Source organism: Lepidochelys kempii, chromosome 27 (genome assembly GCF_965140285.1).
Source record: "Lepidochelys kempii isolate rLepKem1 chromosome 27, rLepKem1.hap1, whole genome shotgun sequence".
Lineage (NCBI taxonomy): Eukaryota > Metazoa > Chordata > Testudines > Cheloniidae > Lepidochelys > Lepidochelys kempii.
The window spans coordinates 15,093,794-15,113,755 of record NC_136406.1 but is presented as its reverse complement, the minus strand read 5'-3'; the positions used below and the strand labels follow the sequence as shown (position 1 = coordinate 15,113,755).

The window sequence follows — 19,962 nt, the reverse complement described above, 5'->3', positions numbered from 1 at the left end:
AGTGGCTAAAGAAGCGGTGATGTCATTACCAACGCGGCTGTTTTTACGGCACGATCCAAGGCAGGTATTTGCGCAGGGTGAAGAAGGAGCACGAGCTGACAGGAAACGGTAAAGAGACAGCCTGTAAGACTGACTTCCAATGGTGCGGCGGAGCTGCCCCATCCATTTTCTGTGACCTTGTGCGGGCACAGTGTCGGGCCTCTGAAAGACGCTGTGTCTTTACGCCACCTCACGTCTGACCAATGCGACCTGCAGGTCCTGCGTCTGCTGCTGCAGCCCCGAGAGGAAATTGGAGAGCCCGGCTAAGGGTGGTGCTCTGCCCTCAATTAAGCACCATAAAATCCCACCCTTGGCTTCCAGGCAATTTTTTTGCAGAGAGAGTTAACTAGAGAGGGTCCCTGTGGGGTTACTGGGCCCCGCATCTTGGGGAAAGCCCTTTGTTTTGTTTTTTTCCAAAACCATTTCTTTAAAGGGTTAGTTCCAAATTAAACATCCTGTATTTATTAAAGTTGTCAGCTGAACTATTAACCACTTAGGGATTACTTAAATCGAGACATGCATCTGCTTTGTGGGCTGTTTGTTTAACATTTACGCTTCCCTAACTCCGAGTGAATCTAGACAGCCCCGTTTGCCTTTACTTTATAGCTTTTATTTTCAATGGATTCTCATGCAGTAAAACAAAGGCACAGTGTATCACTCTCTGAGAACAGCATGGAACATGTCTATAGCCACAAAATAAATGTCTAGGTAAAGTGCCATGGCAATCATGAAAACATCTCATCAGTGGTAGCTTCTCTGAAATGTACTTTAAACATACAGTAAAAATCTAACTGTTGGGCCTAAATTATCTGAGGTTCTCACTAAAGTCTTCAGCGGATGGGTTTGGTACCAAAACTAAGTTGCACTAATTCTGAAGTTGGAATCCTGCTGAAATTCTGCCTAGTTTTGTATTCTCCCTATACAATGAAATTCCAGTATGGGTAATTTATATTCTGCCTACCTCCTACTCCCCTTTCACTTTCAGATGGAGTGGGAGGCGGTTTTTCATTACCTGTTCTAAACTCTTGTGGAATGTTACTGTCTGCCCTTTAGCAGGTGCTGCGTTCTGCCCCAGAGGTGGCTGCATGTCATGGAAAACTATGTGGAGAGGGAGAAACCAGTGCATTGAGTGCAGGATCAGGAACTGGGAAGTGGCTGAGTTCTAGTCCCAGCTCTCGCTCTCTAACTAGCCCCTACTTAGTTTCTGTGACTCAGTTACCCTGTTTATAAAACAAGGGTGGTAAGGCAGATCTGCTTCACAGGCTGGGTGGCAGATTAACTGAATGATGTAAGCACTTTGAACACCCCCCCCCCCCGCAAAGTGCTGTATAAGCACCCAGAGCTGATCAGGGGGCTCTCGAAATGCATGCCCCGAGTAGGATTTCACTCTGTACGGCACAAGGTGCTACCGAAAGCCAACCCTGCCTGATACTCCAGTAACTGCTCAAGCCATGCTTGGCCCTACGCAGACATAGGGAACAGGACCATTAATAGAAGCCTAGAATTTATGAGCCTCTCAGAGAACCAGCTAATCCACCTGCCTCCAGTTTCATTTAACCCCTTCACTGCTAAATTGGCTACCACGTGCGAAGGAGATGAGCTGGGGGCGGAGGGGGCCGTAAGGAGAATCACGCAGCATGTCAGGTTATCTATTGCATTACTAGCTACCAAGCTTCACTTTACTGTAGGACGTGCATTTTGGCAAAGAACAAGAGGAGTGCCCAGGCCTGCCTAGTCACAGGCCACAGGCTTCTTCTGTGCATGGACAAAGAAGACCCCACTCACATCATCCACACCAATTTTCAGGCTGGGCGGCATGAGGTAGGAGCGGAAGTTGTGGATGTGGTAGCCGCTCTTGCTCAAGGCCTCTTTGACGTCCGCCTCGCTCACTGGGACCACTGAGAGCTTGGCCTCACCAGCCAGGTAGAAAGACTCCTCCAGGGCACCAATGAGGAGGAAATGGCCCCCGGGCTTCAGCAGGGTGGTAACATTACTCAGGGCTCTCTCGAAGCTCGGCCGGTCAGGGCTCACCGCCTCCAGGCAGAAGGTGGAGACCAGGGCGTCGGCCGGTTGGCCCACCTGGGAGCCCAGTGGCTCGGGCTGGTGGACGTCGATGGGGAGGATCTGCCTCAGTTTCTCTCTGAGCTTCTGCTCTTTCTCCTTCCACTGCTCCCTGTGCAAGCCAGAAAAGAATGAGGCCTGACCATGAGAAAGGGGGCAGGGGAGTCCAGCAATGGGCAGCAGGGGGTAGTGTACCCAGCCGCACCTAGGAGGTGGGGGGGGGGTTACGGTGCTCTAAGGGGGATGATGGGATCAGAGGCGCCAAAGGGGAATTCTGGCCCAACTGGCCCCTGGAAATGTGCCGGATGGGGCGGGGTGAGACTTTTATGCCCACTCAAGATGCTGTGGTGATAAGAGGGACCCACCCGTGGTCCGTCTCCGCCGCTGAGACTCCTAGGGAGAGGCTGTTTAGCTGGCTCCTTGGCCAGGTGCCCAGCCGCTTCCCTGAGGAGCTGTATAACTGTCTGGGCGAGCTACAGCCGGGAGGGACTCCAGAGCCCGTGGGCAGAACACTTCTCTGCACTCAGAAGATCATTCGCCCCCCGTCACTCGCTGCTCCCAAGCAGGGCGGGCAGAGCCCCTGGCCCTGGGGCTGGTTAGCAATCTGTACCCTGAGGAGTGCCCTGGTCGCAATCAATGCGGGGGCTTTGCAGTGACGTGACCGGACGCACGAGTCGTCCCCCCCGCACCATCGCTGACGCTCTCCGGTTGGTTTTTTTGGAGCCAGCAATCTGCTTTCCCCGAGCAGCTCCTACCCCCAGCCCTGCTGCAGGAGACTTGCCCTCCAGGCCGGGAGGCCGGCTCAGCTTGGCTTTTCGGAGCAGGGCTGATGAGCGAGTCTCGAACGCCAGAGCCTGGCAGAGCCCTGGTGTGAGGGTCACGCTGAGCCGGAGCGCTGGTGCCCTCGCTGCCTGGCCTCTCTGGCTGGCAGGGCAAAGCCCCTGGGGGTGAGGCCAGGCGGTGGGTTAGCGGGCCCAGGACACTGGGGCTTGCTGGGCGTCAACTTTGTAAGGCTGGAGGGGCAGTGACTTGGTGACCTCAGCGAGCGGGGGCGGGGGGCGAGGCTCAAAGAGCGGGGGGGGTGAGGGGGTGTCGGGGGGTGTGTGAACGTGTGGGACACGGCTGGGGCAGCGGTGCGCTCCCTGTGACACGTGCTGGCCGACAACTCCAAGGCCTCCCTGGCTCCTTTAACTCTGGGGCTCAGCAAACCCCCCGCTTGTCACCCACTTGCTAAATCCTCCCCCCGCCCCCGTCCATTTCCACCCAGCAAACAGCGACTTTTTGGGAGTTCAAGCGACACCCTCAGGTCACACAAACAGCCCGGACCACGGAGCATCAGCCAGAGCGGCTGCTGCGTCCAGTCCTGCTCGAACGCCCCTCGCTCCCGCTGCCCGGGGCTGCCTCCAGCCGAACCCCACACCAGCAGCTCTTCCCCCGGCTCTGGGGCCACCGACCAGTTGGTCGCAGCCTGCCCCCTTCCTCCCCCCCGCAGCCGCCTACCCTTTGCCCTCAATCCGGCAGACGTGTTTGATGTAGGGGCTCCAGTCGAAGCCGTCAGGCTCGCCCTGCACCCACCGGCGCAGCACCGCCCGGTTCACCTCCAGGTAGTCGGTGGCAATGATCTCCTCGAAGTGGTCACAGGCGCTCAGGAGCTGGTAGATGGTGGGGCCGGAGCCGACGTCTATCAGGGTGCGGCCGTGGATGTCACCTGGGGGGCGAGGGAGACCGGTACAGAGGGACGTGTGCTGAGGGGTGTGGGGCGGGCGAGTTTTTTGGTTACCTGCTTTGCAGTGGAGGAGGCTGTGAGAGCAGAAATGGAAGGAGAGTTTCAGCCTAGCGGAGGTGAGGGGTGGGAGTCGTGGCTCCTGGGTTCTGTCCCCCGAGCTGCCAGGGGAATGGAGTATAGTGGTCAGAGTGGGAGACTGGGCACCAGGACTCCTGGGTTCTCTCCCCCGAGCTGCCAGGGGAACAGAGCATAGCGATCAGAGTGGGAGGTTGGGTACCAGGTAAGGTGACCAGATGTCTTGATTTTAAAGGGACAGTCCCGATATTCAGGGTTTTTTCTTATAGAGATGCCTATTAACCCCTGTCCCAATTTTTCACGTTTGCTATCTGGTCACCCTACCACCAGGACTCCTGGGTTCTGCTCCCAGTTCTGCCACCAGTTCCCTGGGCAGCCCAGCGAGAGTGATGGCATCAGTCTGTGCCTCAGTTTCCCCATCAGTAACAGGGTGGCCGTGACACTCCCCTCCCAAGGCAGCTCGGAGGCTTCATCCACTGATGCCTGCAAAGCCCTTTAAAGGCTCATTTACAGCTGCTGTCTCACGCCGCCACCCCAACCCTCACCTGTGGCGAAGGCTTCAGCCAGATGCCGCAGCTTCCAGGGCACCACGCAGTCCTCAGAGCTGAAGTCGGCCCGGGGGGGCATGTAGTTGTTTTGCAGGTAGGCTCTGGGGTTGAACTTCTGGTAGCTCTCCCCGACGGCCACGATGCTGCTCATGGCTGGGGGATCAGCGGCCGGCTCACGCCCAGCTGGGGCTGAGGGAGCGGCCTTTATAGCCCCTGCCCTGGGTGGCTCAGGGCGTCGCAATGTGCTAATTGGCCCAATCTGATTAGGGCCCAACGTGCGCCAGGCAGATGGGACCTGGTGCGCCCCGCAGGGCGGATGGAAATTGAGGCCGTTTCTCTAGCTGCCTCCTCCCGCCCCCCGAAACACGCTGGCCCCCCAGCCCAGCCAGGCGGGGAGGAAGCTTCTTGTGCAGTGATTGGATGGACCTTTAGGGAAGTTAATGGAGGCCCCAGAGACACGGCGGGGGTGGGGTGGGAGATTAGTTTATCTTGCACCGGATGATCATTTGCCAAGCATATTGAAAGGCGACTTTATTGTGGCCGTTCATCCCGGCTAACCAGGTTAGTGTCAACGCCGGGTGGGGGCCGAGCTGCGTCCTGCCGCTCCGGCAGAGCTGCCCTTCCACACCGACTGGCTCAGCTTCCTGACGGGGTCTGGCTCCGCACAAGTGAGCGTAATGCTTGTGAAGATGAGTGTAAGGGAAGTGCCAGCTTCCCCCCCCCCCCGAGCTCTGCCGGCGCCCCTCAATCCCCGCCCGCAGCCCCATTGCTATTCCAGCCCTGTGCTCGCCCCCCAGAGCTCTGCCGGCGCCCCTCAATCCCCACCCGCAGCCCCATTGCTATTCCAGCCCTGTGCTCCCCCCCCCAGAGCTCTGCCGGCACCCCTCAATCCCCGCCTGCAGCCCCATTGCTATTCCAGCCCTGTGCTCCCCCCCCCCAGAGCTCTGCCGGCGCCCCCCAATCCCCGCCCGCAGCCCCATTGCTATTCCAGCCCTGTGCTCGCCCCCCAGAGCTCTGCCGGCGCCCCTCAATCCCCACCCGCAGCCCCATTGCTATTCCAGCCCTGTGCTCCCCCCCCCAGAGCTCTGCCGGCACCCCTCAATCCCCGCCTGCAGCCCCATTGCTATTCCAGCCCTGTGCTCCCCCCCCCCAGAGCTCTGCCGGCGCCCCCCAATCCCCGCCCGCAGCCCCATTGCTATTCCAGCCCTGTGCTCCCCCCCCCCCGAGCTCTGCCGGCGCCCCTCAATCCCCGCCTGCGGCCCCATTGCTATTCCAGCCCTGTGCTTGCCCCCCAGAGCTCTGCCGGCGCCCCTCAATCCCCGCCTGCAGCCCCATTGCTATTCCAGCCCTGTGCTTCCCACCCCAGAGCTCTGCCGGCGCCCCTCAATCCCCGCCCGCAGCCTCATTGCTATTGCAGCCCTGTGCTCCCCCCCCCCCCCAGAGCTCTGCCGGCGCCCCTCAGTCCCCACCCACAGCCCCTGCTATCGCAGCCATGGGTCCCCCCCAACCCACAGCTCTGTTGATTCCTTTCCACATGGGCCCCTCGGGAACACAGGTCGTTAATTGCACTTGAGCAGCAGGGTGGTTCTGTGATGTGCTGGGGGGGAGGCAGCTCTGCCCCAGCAGGACCCCAGCTCTCAGCCACCAGCTGGCCAGCCTGCTCAACCCATCCCTAGCGCTCCACCCTGGCTCCCTGGTGCCTCCCGTGCCAGGGGCAAGATGGGGCTGTCCTAAGGACCCCAGGCCTTAGAACCCTTCCCAGCACTGGTTGGGCGGGGGGGGGGGGAGATCCACCGCAGCCAATGGGGAAGGGGCAGGGGGCTTCCCTTTGCCACCTCCCCTCGCCAATTTCAGCCTCTTCGCTGATTTCAGACTCCCAGGCAGGAACAAACCAGCTCCCCTCCCAGCCCATTCATGGCAGCTGGATCCGCTCAGAGCCCCCCACCCACGTGATGGGAAGGGGCTCCTTGGCACAATGCAAACCAGGGTGGTAATGGAGTTAGCGGGCAAGGGGGGCCGGCCTCGGGGCCCTGTCAATTGTGGCTGTGAAATAGCTCTGGTGCAGCTGATAACGCCAGGCCTGGAACGGGTTAGCAGCCCCAGGTGCTTTCAGGCTGTTTTGGAAAAGCTGCCTCAGCTCATAAATTATGTCAGCGAAAGGCCATTAACTGGGGCCGATCCCAGCTCTCTGGCGGGGCAAATGTGTTTTGATCAGTGAGCTGCTGGCGGGCTTTTTGCGGGGGGTGGGAATTGTCACTTGCTGCTGGCTGCATGGGTGGGCTGCTGGGGTCAGGCTGATAGCTGATCCTCCGGCCCCTGGCGTGCGATCCCAGAGCCGGTGGAAGGGCATCAGCTCCACAGCCTGGGGTCCTCTGCTGACCCGCACAGCACGGGCTGCTCCCCCCTCCCCAACATGCCCAGAATGGGGGGCATCGGCCTGGTCAGTCGTTGGCTCCCCACTGAGACCAATACCTGGAGGCCACTTACTGGCCATGAAGGATCCAGGGGCCCGCCTGCTCTAACCACTCCCCTCCCAGAGCTGGGATAGAACCCAGGAGTCCTGGCTCCCTGCCCCGCCCCCCCCCCCCCCTCTAAGCCGCAATTCTCCACCCGGAAAGTGTGAGTCTTTCACATGCTGATACATCGCCCGCCCCCAGGAATCCTTGGACCCAGGGCGTCTATAATTAGCCCCATCCCCTTGTCCCCGGCGGGACAGCCAGACCGGGCTGCTCAGCACATATTCTCCCGGCTGGGCGAGGTTTTCACATTGCGTCTCTGGGCCGGCGGAGCCTGGGCTCGCTCAGTTGTCACTGCCCCCGGGTGGGCCCACCGAACAAGGGGCTGGGAGCTCACCGGCCAGGGGGCCACTCACACAGGGGGCCTCCGGGGTCAGGTTTCAGGATAAGCTCAACCCCCAAACTTGGAGACCAGCAGGCCCTGTGCTCCATGGCCTGGGGCAGTGCCGAGCCCGGCCCGTCAATGAGAAACCCAACCCGAGAACCGCCCCCAGTTCTAGTTCCAGCTTCCACATGCTTTCTCGGGACACCTGGGTTCTGCCATCCAGGGGCCACTGGCTCACCTGGGCCCCACCAGCCAGCCGGCCGGCTCCGCTGGTATCGCCCCCACCCTCCCAGCTCTGAGGCAAGGGGGAGACCTTGAAAAGAGCCACCACCCCTTTTCCCCACTAGCCTTGGCCTTTGAAGTTGTGGGAGGGAGAGGCCCGGGATCTAGTCAGTTACAGCGGGAGCAGGGTGGGTTGGGAGCCAGGACTCCTGGGTTCTATTCCCAGCCCTAGAAGGGGATGGTGGTCTAGCGTACAGGAGCTGGTAGCCAGGACTCCTGGGTTCCATTCGCAGCTCCGGGAGGGGAGTGGGGTCTGGTGGTTAGAGCAGGATAGGCGAGGGTATCAGAACTCCTGGCTATTCCCAGCTCTTCTACTGATTCCCTCTGTGACCCAGAGTAGATCACTTCACCTCCCTGTGACCAGCCCTGTCCTCCAGCCTTGGGCTGGGGGTTTGCAAAGGGTTAATTCACACTCCGAAAGGGTTGGGGCCACCTGGCATGGACAGTGGCCCAGGATCACCACCCCCGACCACCACACACACCCCGTAGCTGAGACCCCTGCAGCTTCCCAAAGGCTCCGCGAGGGGCAGGGGTATAAACGTTGGCACGGCAGGGCGAGCGCCAGGCCGGAGCTGGTTTCCAGTAAACAGCAAACGCGGGTGGTGTCCGGTGTCTGGAGTGCTGGAGCGTGACCGCGTGGGGCAGATATAGCTCCTGACGACGCGGCTCGGAAATAGCAGCAAGGAGGCGTTATAAATCCTGGCCCGGGCGGCCAAGCACCCAGGGCTCAGACACACACAGCCAGGCTCTCACACACTCACACACACTCACACACACAGCCAGGCTCACACTCACACACACACACACAGCCGGGCTCACACACACTCACACACACACACAGCCGGGCTCACACTCACACACACACACAGCCGGGCTCACACACACTCACACTCACACACAGCCGGGCTCACACCCCCCCCAGGCCAGGCGACCCACAGGGCGAGGATGTTCGGCAAGCGCATGGTCCCGCACAGCATGGGGGTGCTGTCGGCGGCCGAGCTGGGCTGCCTGGTGAAGGAGGAGGACGTGGTGCGGCACGAATCCTTCACGGCCGAATGGAGGGACCTGTCGCTCTCCACCAGGCCCGAGGAGGGGTGAGTGTGGGGCGCGGGCACCCCGGGCAGCGGGACAGGGCGTTGGGTTCCTTGTGCCCCCGGCCCTGGGCTGAGTGAAGCCCTGGGAGTTTCCGTGGAGGGGCAGCCGGGGGGCCCTGGAGCAAACAGGACCCCTGCCCTGGCCCCTCCTCCGTGCCCAGCCAGCCTGGGGCAGAGGGGTCGCAGCCCCTGGGCACAGCGGTGCCCCTTCCCCTCTGCAGCCCCTGCCCAAGCCTGTCCCCCTGCGGCTGCCCCTTCCGCCGTCCAGGAGAGAGGCAGACCCAGCTCTGGGGCCGCGCTCCCAGCCCCCAGCCCTGGGTACAACGTCTGACTGGGTGCGGGCTCGGGGATGGGGTGGAGCAAGGCCCCCTCTGTCCCCCCCCAGCCCTGGGTACAGCTTCGACTGGGGGATAGGGTGGAGCAAGGCCCCCCTCTGTCCCCCCCCCAGCCCCCAGCCCTGGGTACAGCATCTGACTGGGCGCAGGGTGGGGGATGGGGTGGAGTGTGGCCCCCTCTGTGCCCCCCCTGCCCCCGGGCCTGCAGGGCAGCTCCCCTAGCGCGGGCGTCTGTGGAGCTCAGGGCAGAAGGGACCCCAGAGTCTCTCGCTGCCCCGTGGCCCCAGGGGTCGCAGCCCCCCAGCCTCAGGGGGCGGGTTGGGTCCTTGGGCTTGTCTGGGCTCCCTGCTCCCAGGAGGCGATGGGGGGGCTGCCGGGGGCTGCTCCCCGGGTCCCTAACGTTCCCCCCCCCCGCCCCCAGCTGCTGCCTGCGGGAGGCGGACGATCGGCGCAAGGAGACGTACTGGCAGCAGCAGGAGACGCGCTTCGTGGTGCAGCGATCGCCCGGGCTCCTCATGTGGCTGGGCCGGCTGGGCGAGCCCCTGGCCCGCTACCCCCTGCCCTACCAGCGGGTGCTGCCCCTGCCCCTCTTCGTGCCGGCCGACCTGAGCGCCAAGGCCGAGCGGGGAGCCACCCCGCCCCAGCTGCGCCACAGGATGGACTTCGAGACGGCCCTGGCCGGGGGCGCCCCGCCCAGCGGGCAGTGCCGGGACAAGAGGGCCGTGTCGGAGATCACCAAGGAGCTGCCCCCCGTCGTCCAGCCCAGCCGGCCCGACTTCGGCAAGGGGGACTTCCCCCGCTCCCTGTCCCGCTCCCTGTCCCAGGAGGCGCAGAGGGGCTGAGGGGCCGGGGCACGGACCTGCCCATAGGGCTCTGCGTTCCCAGCTCACGGCTCCCCCTGCATGAGAAGTACCCACGGTGAGCCGGGCAACGCGGGGTTACTGTAGAGGCCCCATCCCAGGGCCAAAGCCATCCCGGGTGTAAGCTCAGCGAGGTTACGCCGTGGCTGCGTGTGGCTTTTCAAGTTAGGCTGTGAGCTCTGTGGGGCAGGGCCCGTGGGTTCGTACAGCGCCATGCATGCTGATGGCTGGGCTGTCAATCAGCTGTCACAACAGCTGATGAGCTTCGGATCTAACAGCACAGCGGGGGAGGGGAGTGGGGGCTAGTGGTTAGAGCAGTCAGGGGCTGGGAGCCAGGACTCCTGGGTTCTATTCCCTGCTCTGGGAGAGGAGTGGGGGCTAGTGGTTAGAGCAGTCAGGGGCTGGGAGCCAGGACTCCTGGGTTCTATTCCCTGCTCTGGGAGAGGAGTGGGGGCTAGTGGTTAGAGCAGTCAGGGGCTGGGAGCCAGGACTCCTGGGTTCTATTCCCTGCTCTGGGAGAGGAGTGGGGGCTAGTGGTTAGAGCAGTCAGGGGCTGGGAGCCAGGACTCCTGGGTTCTATTCCCTGCTCTGGGAGAGGAGTGGGGGCTAGTGGTTAGAGCAGTCAGGGGCTGGGAGCCAGGACTCCTGGGTTCTATTCCCTGCTCTGGGAGAGGAGTGTGGGCTAGTGGTTAATGCAAGTGACCGAGAGTCAAGAAGCTGGATCATGTCCCTAGCCCGGGGAGGACAAGCGATTAAGTGGCGATGCGGCAGACCCGGGAGGCTGCAGTTGCTGGCATGGGGAGGCGCAAGGCGAGGCTCAGCTGGCCGGCGCTGCAGGAGGAGGATTGGTGTGTGAGGGCGGCGAGCGGCTCCCTGCAGATGTCAGGACAGGGCTGACCTCGGGAGCTCATTTGCAGCCTGAATCCCCTGGGCTGATAGTCCGGGGTGAGGAATTCCCTGTCAGCGTCCCCGTGTTGCTGTTACGTGGCGCTCGGTCCGTCTGGGTAATAAATGGAGGAAAGGCGGCATGACTCGCTCCTTCCATTCGCCGTGGTAGCCGTCCTGGCATGGGGGAGCCCGGGGGACGGGCCAGAGCTGGGGCCCCAGGCCAGCCCGCTTCGCTGCTGACTCTCGACACACAGCTGCAGCCGGCACACAAGGTGGGGCGGGGGGCTTTTGCAATCGGGGCACCAGCGCTTCCCCTGGCATCTGCTCCTGCCCCCTCCCACTGCTGGGGCTTGGCAGAGGCGAGTCCCCCCCCCTCCACGCCCCCAGGTCAGCCTCCCAGCTGAGAAAGAAGCCGTGACGCTGACCCTGGCTATTTTCCGAGTGGGGTCTGGTCGTTCACACCACATGGCCCCCGCCTCGCTCACAGGAGGTCACGTACGCCAGGCAGGCACCCGCCTGAGTCGGGAGGCCCAGCCCACCCACCCCCCCACCTGGCTCCCAGGAAGCCCCTGGCACCCCAGACTTAACGTCACTTGGCAAACAAGGCGGAGAGCAAACCCTTCCCGCGGGCCACAGCGCCCCGGCAGGAGCGTGTCCCGCGCCTCACACGGCTGCAGCGTTTGCTTCAAAGACTGACCACTCGCACGCGAGGACGGTGAAGGGGTGAGACTTTGCCACCGCAGGTGACGCCTGCTGCCATAACGCCATCACCCCCCAGGGCAGCCCCTTTGCTGCCAGCTGCAGCACATGCCAGGCACCTGGCTAACACCCCCCCAACCCTCCCCAGCAAACCGGTGAAGCCTCAGGCCCTTTGGTTCCCCAGGGCCCAGGCCTTTGCCAGCTGAGCTCAGGGAGACGCTGCAGTGAGTTGCCAATGGCGGGGGGAGAGGGGCTTAGCTCTGCTTGGCAGGCTGCCCCCAGGGGGTGGCACGGGCATACAGCTGGGTGCGCCCTGCAGGTGACAATGATGACACCGATACAAGGGTGGCCCACCTGGGGCTACACGGGACTGGGCAGCAGGACGCCTGGGTCCTAATTCCACCCTGCGACTACAGCACCTGCTCTGGCTTGCCCCTCAAGAGCTGGCCTCCAGCCACCCAGCGCTAATATAAGTCCCCCCTTTGGCCCCCTGTGCCCCTGACAGGCAGCTTGCCTCCCAACCCCCCACCCCCCCCCGGCTGGGGTGCAGGGCAGTGGGTCCAGGCCATGCTCCCACCCCAGAAAGCCTGCCAATTTTGGGGATCAGGGCAGCCTGGCAGGCAGCTTCCGCTTGAAGACTGGCCCCCAGTGCCCAAGGGCTCCTGGGAGCTAGACGGATGCCACCGCTAGGAGTAGTTTGCTGCCTTTTGGGTGGGCGCAGGGCGGAGCATCACTGTCCCCCCCACCCCTGGGTGACGCATGACCAGCTCCCAGGGAACGCCATGCCAGGTGCCCCCTCCCCCCCCGCTCTTGCAGAGGTTAAAGAGCCTCTGGCCAAACCTCCGGTCCTCCCCCTGCCCCGCTCCCCCCCAAGCCTGGCTGTGCCAAGGACAGAAGCTGTTTATGGCCTTGTTAAAGTTCTGCTCCCAGGCCAGGAGCAGGTGGCAGCTGACAGGGCCGCAGGGGCGGGGGACACAGACACTTGCTCTGCCCTGAGGCCGCTGGGCACTGGGGCCAGCTCACACCTGGCATGAGCTGGGGCGGCTCCCAGGGGGCTGTTTGCCCAGCCACGGCAAACTGCCGGGTTAGCGCTTGAGTAACGCTCAGCCCATGGGTCGCCCGGGGCTGGCGCAGCAGGAGGTGGGGGGTGGGATGAGGGGCCAGGTCAGGGCTGCAAGGAGAGGGAGCCTGTGGCTCGAATACGAGGCGGCGTGTGGGGCGGGCCAGAGGGGCACCGGCAGAGCTGAGTGTGGGATGCAGCCTCCCGGCCCTGGCAGCAGGCACGTGGCTGGGCGGCTCTGCCCACTGGGCACGTGGCGCGGCCCGTGCAGTTCTCGCACCCAGCGCTCGCACGGGACGAAGCCGGGGCGGGGGGGGCGGGGGAAGACACGCTGCCTTTAAAAGTAACAGCGCCCAGCCTTCGGCAAGGTCACCTGCAGGCTGTGGTCACTTGCCAAGCGCCTCTGTTTAGAGCCATTGCCTTGACAGCGCCCCCCCCCCCCATGCTGGATGGGCAGGGGGCCCGGCCTGCTCCCAGCTCTGAAAGCAGATCCCTGCCCGGGCTATAATTAAGCACAGGAGGCCGTTCTGGAAGGGCCAGTCCCGGTTCCCTCATGAGACTTCAGGCAGGAGACTCTGGGAGGCCGTGCCCGCCTCTGCCCGCCAGGGGCTGATCCTGGCCAGAACCCAGCGGGAGCAGGTCCTGTCTCAGCTGGGCCCGGGGAACGGCCTGGCAGGATTTGCTCCCAGCCACAGCTTGTAGCCAGCCCATTAACCCCTTCTGTGGGCCAGCCTCTGGAGGGAGACAAGGAGTCACTTCTGCTCGTGCGAGTTATACTAGGGCAGGGTCAGCCTGCTGCTGCGTGTGTGGGCGAGGGGAACAGAACATGGACCCCCCCGCCCAGATCCTTGTCTCCTGTCAGCCCGTTAACCCTTGGCCCTGCCCAAACCGCTGCTGCCTTCAGGCTCTGGCAGCACATCGCTGGAGGCCTCACACCTCCATGGCTTCTGGGCACGGAGGGAGCGAGCAGGGCCTGTGGGGAAACTGAGGCACTGGGCTGGGGTCAAATATCAGAGCTGGGAGCTGAACCCAGGAGTCCTGGCTCCCAGGCCTACACTGCTACAAGTCATGGTCATGAAACCATCCGTGCCCCTTTAATAAATGGAGCTGTACCCTCTGGCCCCCCGGAGCGCCAGCTATGGGCTTTCGCCAGGCTCCTGGCTCCCTTTAACTGCTTCCTGGCCTGCGGTTCCCTCCAGCCTGGCCTGAGGGCAGTGTTCCCCGGGGGACCCACTGAGCTCCCGGCTGCTGGGATGGCTCCTGCCCCTGCTCCTTTCCCCACCCTGTCCCTTTTCAAGGAGAGGGGCTAACGGGGGCCCCAGCCCCTCTGCCATCAGCCCAATGGCCCCCTCTCTCGGTGCAAAACTTCATCAGCCTTTCAGCTGGATTCACTGGGCTGCGACTGGGGGAGCAGGGTACAGTGCCGGGCCCCTCCACGCTGTGCCTCGCTCTGCCCCGGAAGCAGGCCTGGCCATGCCAGGCAGAGGGCAATTCCAGCTGTAACTGGCACCGTGGCTGGGCTAGCTCAGACCCCATCCAGCTGTTGGGGGTCAGGCTCGGTGCAGGCTGCCCCCCAGCGACTGCTCGCGCATTTCAAAGGAATAGGACCAAGGCGGGACGCTGGGGTTGAGACTAGAGTTTTATTGCAGTACAAGGAAAAGTCACGCGGATAGAAACCTACCTCTCCCCCCGCTTCCCCGCACAGCAGCTGGTACCACCCTCACCCCCGGAGCCGCACCGCAGCAGCCAACAGCTCCCACCCCGGGCCGATTTCCCCACAGTTCCCGCAATTGCCAGCTCCCACCCCGGGCCGATTTCCCCACAGTTCCCCCAATTGCCAGCTCCCACCCCGGGCCGATTTCCCCACAGTTCCCCCAATTGCCAGCTCCCACCCCGGGCTCATTTCCCCGCGGTTCCCCCATCGCGGACCTGCAGCCCCCAGGGCGCTCCTCCCCATCATGCTGGTGCTTCAGGGCTCCCACGCCGGTGGCGGAAGGTGGGTTACTTTGCCCGGTGAAGGGGCTGGGATTCCCCTTCATCTCACCCGCAGTGGCCCCTTCGCTCCATCCCTTCCTGCATTGTCCTTTTGCAGCCGGGGCACCATCCCCCAGCCCCCTGGGCATGACCTCGCCTGTCTAACTCACTGGAACACAACCCAGAGGTCCTGCCCCTGCGTATGTCTACACTGCTCACCATGGGACCCCGGCTCGTGGACTCGGTTCCAAGCCTGCACTTGAGGGTCCGCACAGCAATGGCAGGCCGGGCTCCACAAGCGAGTCTGGGTGGGCGAAATGGAGCCTTGGGCTTGACCCCACGTCAGAGCTGGGGCTAGGTGTGGCGTGTAGACGTCCGCGTTGTGTCCCAGACCCAGGAGCCCCTGTTCCCAGCTGGAACCAGGAGCCCACTGGAGGGTTTAACAGACGGGAGTAGAGCCTGCTTCTAGCCTCTCAGCTCCTACCGGGCACAAACCCTTGGCACTGAAGGAAAGCTTGGGGACGGGCACTTGGGGTGGTGCCCTGGGCGCATGGCAGGGCACAGCTCCACCCTGGCAGCCGCCATGGGTGCCACACAGACACAGCGTGAACACAGAGAGCACAAGGTGGTGGGGCCTGGGCAACCCTAGCTCTGGGCGTTGTCTCAAGCGGGCGCCGAAGGGCCCCGGCTGGGGAAATCGGCCCCTCAGCCCCTCTGCGCCTCCTGGGACAGGGAGCGGGACAGGGAGCGGGGGAAGTCCCCCTTGCCGAAGTCGGGCCGGCTGGGCTGGACGACGGGGGGCAGCTCCTTGGTGATCTCCGACACGGCCCTCTTGTCCCGGCACTGCCCGCTGGGCGGGGCGCCCCCGGCCAGGGCCGTCTCGAAGTCCATCCTGTGGCGCAGCTGGGGCGGGGTGGCTCCCCGCTCGGCCTTGGCGCTCAGGTCGGCCGGCACGAAGAGGGGCAGGGGCAGCGCCCGCTGGTAGGGCAGGGGGTAGCGGGCCAGGGGCTCGCCCAGCCGGCCCAGCCGCATGAGGAGCCCGGGCGATCGCTGCACCACGAAGCGCGTCTCCTGCTGCTGCCAGTACGTCTCCTTGCGCCGATCGTCCGCCTCCCGCAGGCAGCAGCTGGGGGCGGGGGGGGGGAACGTTAGGGACCCGGGGAGCAGCCCCCGGCAGCCCCCCCATCGCCTCCTGGGAGCAGGGAGCCCAGACAAGCCCAAGGACCCAACCCGCCCCCTGAGGCTGGGGGGCTACGACCCCTGGGGCCGGGGGGCAGCGAGAGACTCTGGGGTCCCTTCTGCCCTGAGCTCCACAGACGCCCGCGCTAGGGGAGCTGCCCTGCAGGCCCGGGGGCAGGGGGGGCACAGAGGGGGCCACACTCCACCCCATCCCCCACCCTGCGCCCAGTCAGACGCTGTACCCAGGGCTGGGGGCTGGGGGGGGGACAGAGGGGGGCCTTGCTCCACCCTATCCCCCAGTCGAAGCTGTACCCAGGGCTGGGGGGGGACAGAGGGGGGCCTTGCTCCACCCCATCCCCGACCCTGCACCCAGTCAGACGTTGTACCCAGGGCTGGGGGGGGACAGAGGGGGCCTTGCTCCACCCCATCCCCCACCCTGCACCCAGTCAGACGTTGTACCCAGGGCTGGGGGCTGGGAGCGCGGCCCCAGAGCTGGGTCTGCCTCTCTCCTGGACGGCGGAAGGGGCAGCCGCAGGGGGACAGGCTTGGGCAGGGGCTGCAGAGGGGAAGGGGCACCGCTGTGCCCAGGGGCTGCGACCCCTCTGCCCCAGGCTGGCTGGGCACGGAGGAGGGGCCAGGGCAGGGGTCCTGTTTGCTCCAGGGCCCCCCGGCTGCCCCTCCATGGAAACTCCCAGGGCTTCACTCAGCCCAGGGCCGGGGGCACAAGGAGCCCAACGCCCTGTCCCGCTGCCCGGGGTGCCCGCGCCCCACACTCACCCCTCCTGGGGCCTGGTGGAGAGCGACAGGTCCCTCCATTCGGCCGTGAAGGATTCGTGCCGCACCACGTCCTCCTCCTTCACCAGGCAGCCCAGCTCGGCCGCCGACAGCACCCCCACGCTGTGCGGGACCATGCGCTTGCCGAACATCCTCGCCCTGTGGGTCGCCTGGCCTGGGGGGGGGGGGGGTGTGAGCCCGGCTGTGTGTGAGTGTGAGTGTGTGTGAGCCCGGCTGTGTGTGTGTGTGTGAGTGTGTGAGAGCCCGGCTGTGTGTGTGTGTGTGTGAGTGTGAGCCTGGCTGTGTGTGTGAGTGTGTGTGAGTGTGTGAGAGCCCGGCTGTGTGTCTGAGCCCTGGGTGCTTGGCCGCCTGGCCTGGGCCAGGGTTTAAATAGCCTTCCCAGTGCTATTTTGGGAGGTGTTGCTGGCACTCCCTGTGTACACGCGTGCCGCACAGTCATGCCCTGTGTGTGTGTGTGTGTGTGAGAGCCAGCGGATGCGTAGGAGGAATACTCCCAGGGCCGATGCTTCAGGCCGAGATTAACAAGGCCCATAGCTGAGGGGCAGAAGGGGCCAGGCCCCCCTGGAAATCACCCCACGTTGGTTTCTTACTCCAAGTTTGCTCCAAGGTGAGCGATCGCCGGCCTAAGGCCCACGGAGCCGTTCCAGTGCCGGCAGCCGAGGGCTGGTCCTGACTGCGTTTCGGAAGAGGTGCGACCCTGGGAAGCGGGCTGCTGTCAAAGCCGCCAAGGGGGGGGACTCTGGGCTCTGGGCCGTGACCAGCCCCTGCCCGCCGGCGCGGAGGGGAGCAGGGAATGTTCCTTCTGGCCGCACAGTGAGGAGAACGCTGCTCCTGGGGTGTGCCGGGGATGACCAGACCAAACCTTAGCTGCCTGTCCTGCGACTGCAGGGTGCTGGGGGGCTCCTGGAGTGCCAGGTGCCAGGGCTGGGTGTACCCCCCTCGCCCAGAGACTGTGGGCTGGGGAGCCCTGTTTCTACATGGCTTTGCTTTCTTTCACCCTAGTCAATCCCCTCTACAGTGGAGATCAAGCCTCTTGTGCTGGGAGTTGTGGGGTGGGCCAGGGATGCAGCCTCAGAGCCTGGCTGAAAGACCTTTGTCCTTGAGGGGAAGAAAGCCCAACTCCACAAACCCCCCATGAGGGCTGGCAATACCACCAGCTCTGAATTCACCCCCAGGGCCGAGAAGACCCATCCCTCCCCTGCCTGCAGGGCAGTAGGACCGGCCACTCAGCAGAGCCAGAAATTCAAATCTCCCACCCACTGCCAGAGCTCTGGTGATGGCCGGGCCCCCGGGAAGCCAGGTTGCCTTCCTCCCAAATTCCCCACAAGACCTGAAGCTTGGCCACCGGCACATTGCGTAGATCCAGCAGCTTATCTGCCCTCCTAACGCTCCGACACCCTACACTAGGGCAACGCCACGCGGCCCGATGGACCCAGGCCCCTCGTAGCACAGGGACTAGAGCTAGCTCTCAAAATGGACCCATTTGTCATGCGTCCTTCTCATAAAAAGACTGGACCAAGCCCCCCAGCCACGTCAGACGAGAATACCAAACCCAGGGAAGGGATAGACATCACAGGCTCGTCGACGCCGTCAGATCTTGGAACTCACAAAGCAGCTCAACCAGAAATGGATTTTCCTCAGCCCATGATTGGAGAGCGCAGCGTTGCTTTAGGGAGACGTGGCCCCTGAACCCAGCCCAGGTTGGAATACGCTGGAAAGGCCTTTTGTTTGCCTGCTCCATTGGATGCATGCCCCGACAATGCTGGTGGAATGGGAGCTGGTATGGTTTTTATCACATCTGGATATTGCAATTGGAAAAATGCACCTTCGTGAGGCAAAGGTTTCATCAAACCTGAAGGCTGCTTAGCCCCCTTGAATGCAGTGGCTGATGGAATTGCAGCAAGGGAAAGAGAAGCTACAGGTAATTTTTTGCTATGTCGACATTTCTGTGACCCCCCCTCGGCGAGAACAAAGAACCACAAAGAATATGCAGTTGAATCAACTGGCTGTATTTTGTATACAATGTTATTGTGTAGTAAATAGATGTCAAGCAAGATTGCTTATGAAAGCTTGTACTGTTCTAAACCTGAGAGTCATTATAAGATCTGGCTACAAAGCCTGGTTATGAATTTATGTATTTGTGTATATAAAACTGCTCATAATTTGTGCTGCTAAACCCCACTAATACAGGGTGGAGAAGCAATCAGGGACCGGGAGGGATGCCGCCCCAATGGGCCAGGACTAGCTCCAAATAGGATTGTACAACCTAGGAACAGACCCTGGTGAACCATTAAAGTTAATGGGAAAACACGGAAACAACGTGAAAGTGAAAATAAAATCCTAATTGTGGGAAACTACGAAAGGAGAAAATTTTAACTATGAGTCACCAGGCCAAGAGGACAAAAAACCAAACCAGCCTTTGAAAACCAGCTCTTCATCAGCATCTACAAACTTTCAATCCTTGCGCTTGGAGGAAAGCTCCACAACTTGATTGTAAGATCCAGCACACAAAAAATGTTCTGATTTTATTATTTCCGTGTGTTTGTTTGCTCGAGAACATTCTGCAGTTATGAATTTGATTTTTATATTTAATTTGATCACAGCTTCCTTTTTCAGGTGCCACACTGGCTGCTTTGGTGTCACCCTCACAAAATGGAAAGAAACAGGTAGTATTTAAAAACCTTGGCAAAAGTCATGCAGTTTGCGGTGATAGATCTTACTCCGAACAATTCATCAGGAATTGTCATCAACCTACTTAAACTTATTGCGGGACACGATCCAGAAGTCAAGGGTGCGCGGCAAACCATTCCGAACAATGCGAACAATTTCACACGCTGCTGAAATTCAGAATGACAACACTGATATTATGAAGATGGTTTTGAAATATATTGTTGAAGATATTCAGAAAAACGGTGATGTCCTAAAATATGACACAACAAGGGATGCTGTGACTGTAGAAAATTTATCCACTGGTTTATGCTACGCTGTTGGTGGCAAAGTCCTTGTGGGAGTAGCCCAATTGCATGGCCTCACTGCCGAAGCTATTACATAACAAATGTTGAAAGACCTCCATGAACTGGGTCTTGACTAAAAACACTTGATGTTCTTGCTTTGATGGCTCCAACCTTACGTCAGGCGGCGTACAAATACTTTTACATGGGAAATTAAACAAGCAAATACCTGACGCACACTGCTTGAATCACCAATTACATCGGGTGCTCACTCCTGTGTGAGAAAAACTCAGCAGGGCCAGTTATGTTCTCAAATTGTAAGTCTCTAGCTGAATTTTTCCGCAGACATGACGGGAGTGTGCCGTACAAAGCCAGCACCTGCAAAGACTCACAGAAACAAGATGGCTTGGAAATAATCCCCAATAATTTTGAAGCGATTCGGAGTCTTCTGTCAAACTTTTTGTGGATGGATATGGCAACTTGTCCACTGACGCAAGAGGGCTGTTGGATGTTTCAGAATCATCTACATTCTTGTTCTTAGCTGAGCTTAAAAGA

At 61.8% G+C, this 19,962-nt stretch overlaps 3 protein-coding genes across 4 annotated transcripts; 1 reads left to right on the top strand and 2 right to left on the bottom strand.

Annotated features, from left to right (window-relative positions):
• Nucleotides 1–1,442: 1,442 nt before the first annotated feature.
• PNMT (phenylethanolamine N-methyltransferase) lies at nucleotides 1,443–4,600 on the bottom strand. Its single transcript, XM_073325616.2, has 3 exons — nucleotides 4,447–4,600; nucleotides 3,601–3,808; nucleotides 1,443–2,212 (listed from the first exon to the last, which is right to left on the bottom strand). Exons 1-3 carry the CDS (start codon nucleotides 4,598–4,600, stop codon nucleotides 1,771–1,773), a joined length of 804 nt encoding a protein of 267 aa, XP_073181717.2. The 3' UTR covers nucleotides 1,443–1,770.
• A 3,679-nt stretch (nucleotides 4,601–8,279) lies between these two features.
• Nucleotides 8,280–9,927, top strand: LOC140903832 (telethonin). Its single transcript, XM_073325710.2, has 2 exons — nucleotides 8,280–8,666; nucleotides 9,423–9,927. The coding sequence occupies exons 1-2, from the start codon at nucleotides 8,518–8,520 to the stop codon at nucleotides 9,841–9,843; spliced, it is 570 nt and encodes a 189-aa protein (XP_073181811.1). The 5' UTR covers nucleotides 8,280–8,517; the 3' UTR covers nucleotides 9,844–9,927.
• Nucleotides 9,928–14,418: 4,491 nt separating this feature from the next.
• On the bottom strand, nucleotides 14,419–16,895 carry TCAP (titin-cap). 2 transcript variants are annotated; one of them, XM_073325913.2, is made up of 3 exons: nucleotides 16,691–16,895; nucleotides 16,439–16,619; nucleotides 14,419–15,608 (listed from the first exon to the last, which is right to left on the bottom strand). In XM_073325913.2, the coding sequence occupies exons 1-3, from the start codon at nucleotides 16,893–16,895 to the stop codon at nucleotides 15,188–15,190; spliced, it is 807 nt and encodes a 268-aa protein (XP_073182014.2). In that variant the 3' UTR covers nucleotides 14,419–15,187. The 2 variants fall into 2 exon arrangements, with proteins under 2 accessions (XP_073182014.2, XP_073182013.2); XM_073325912.2 differs by lacking the exon at nucleotides 16,691–16,895 and having other exon boundaries at nucleotides 16,439–16,668.
• Nucleotides 16,896–19,962: the final 3,067 nt, after the last annotated feature.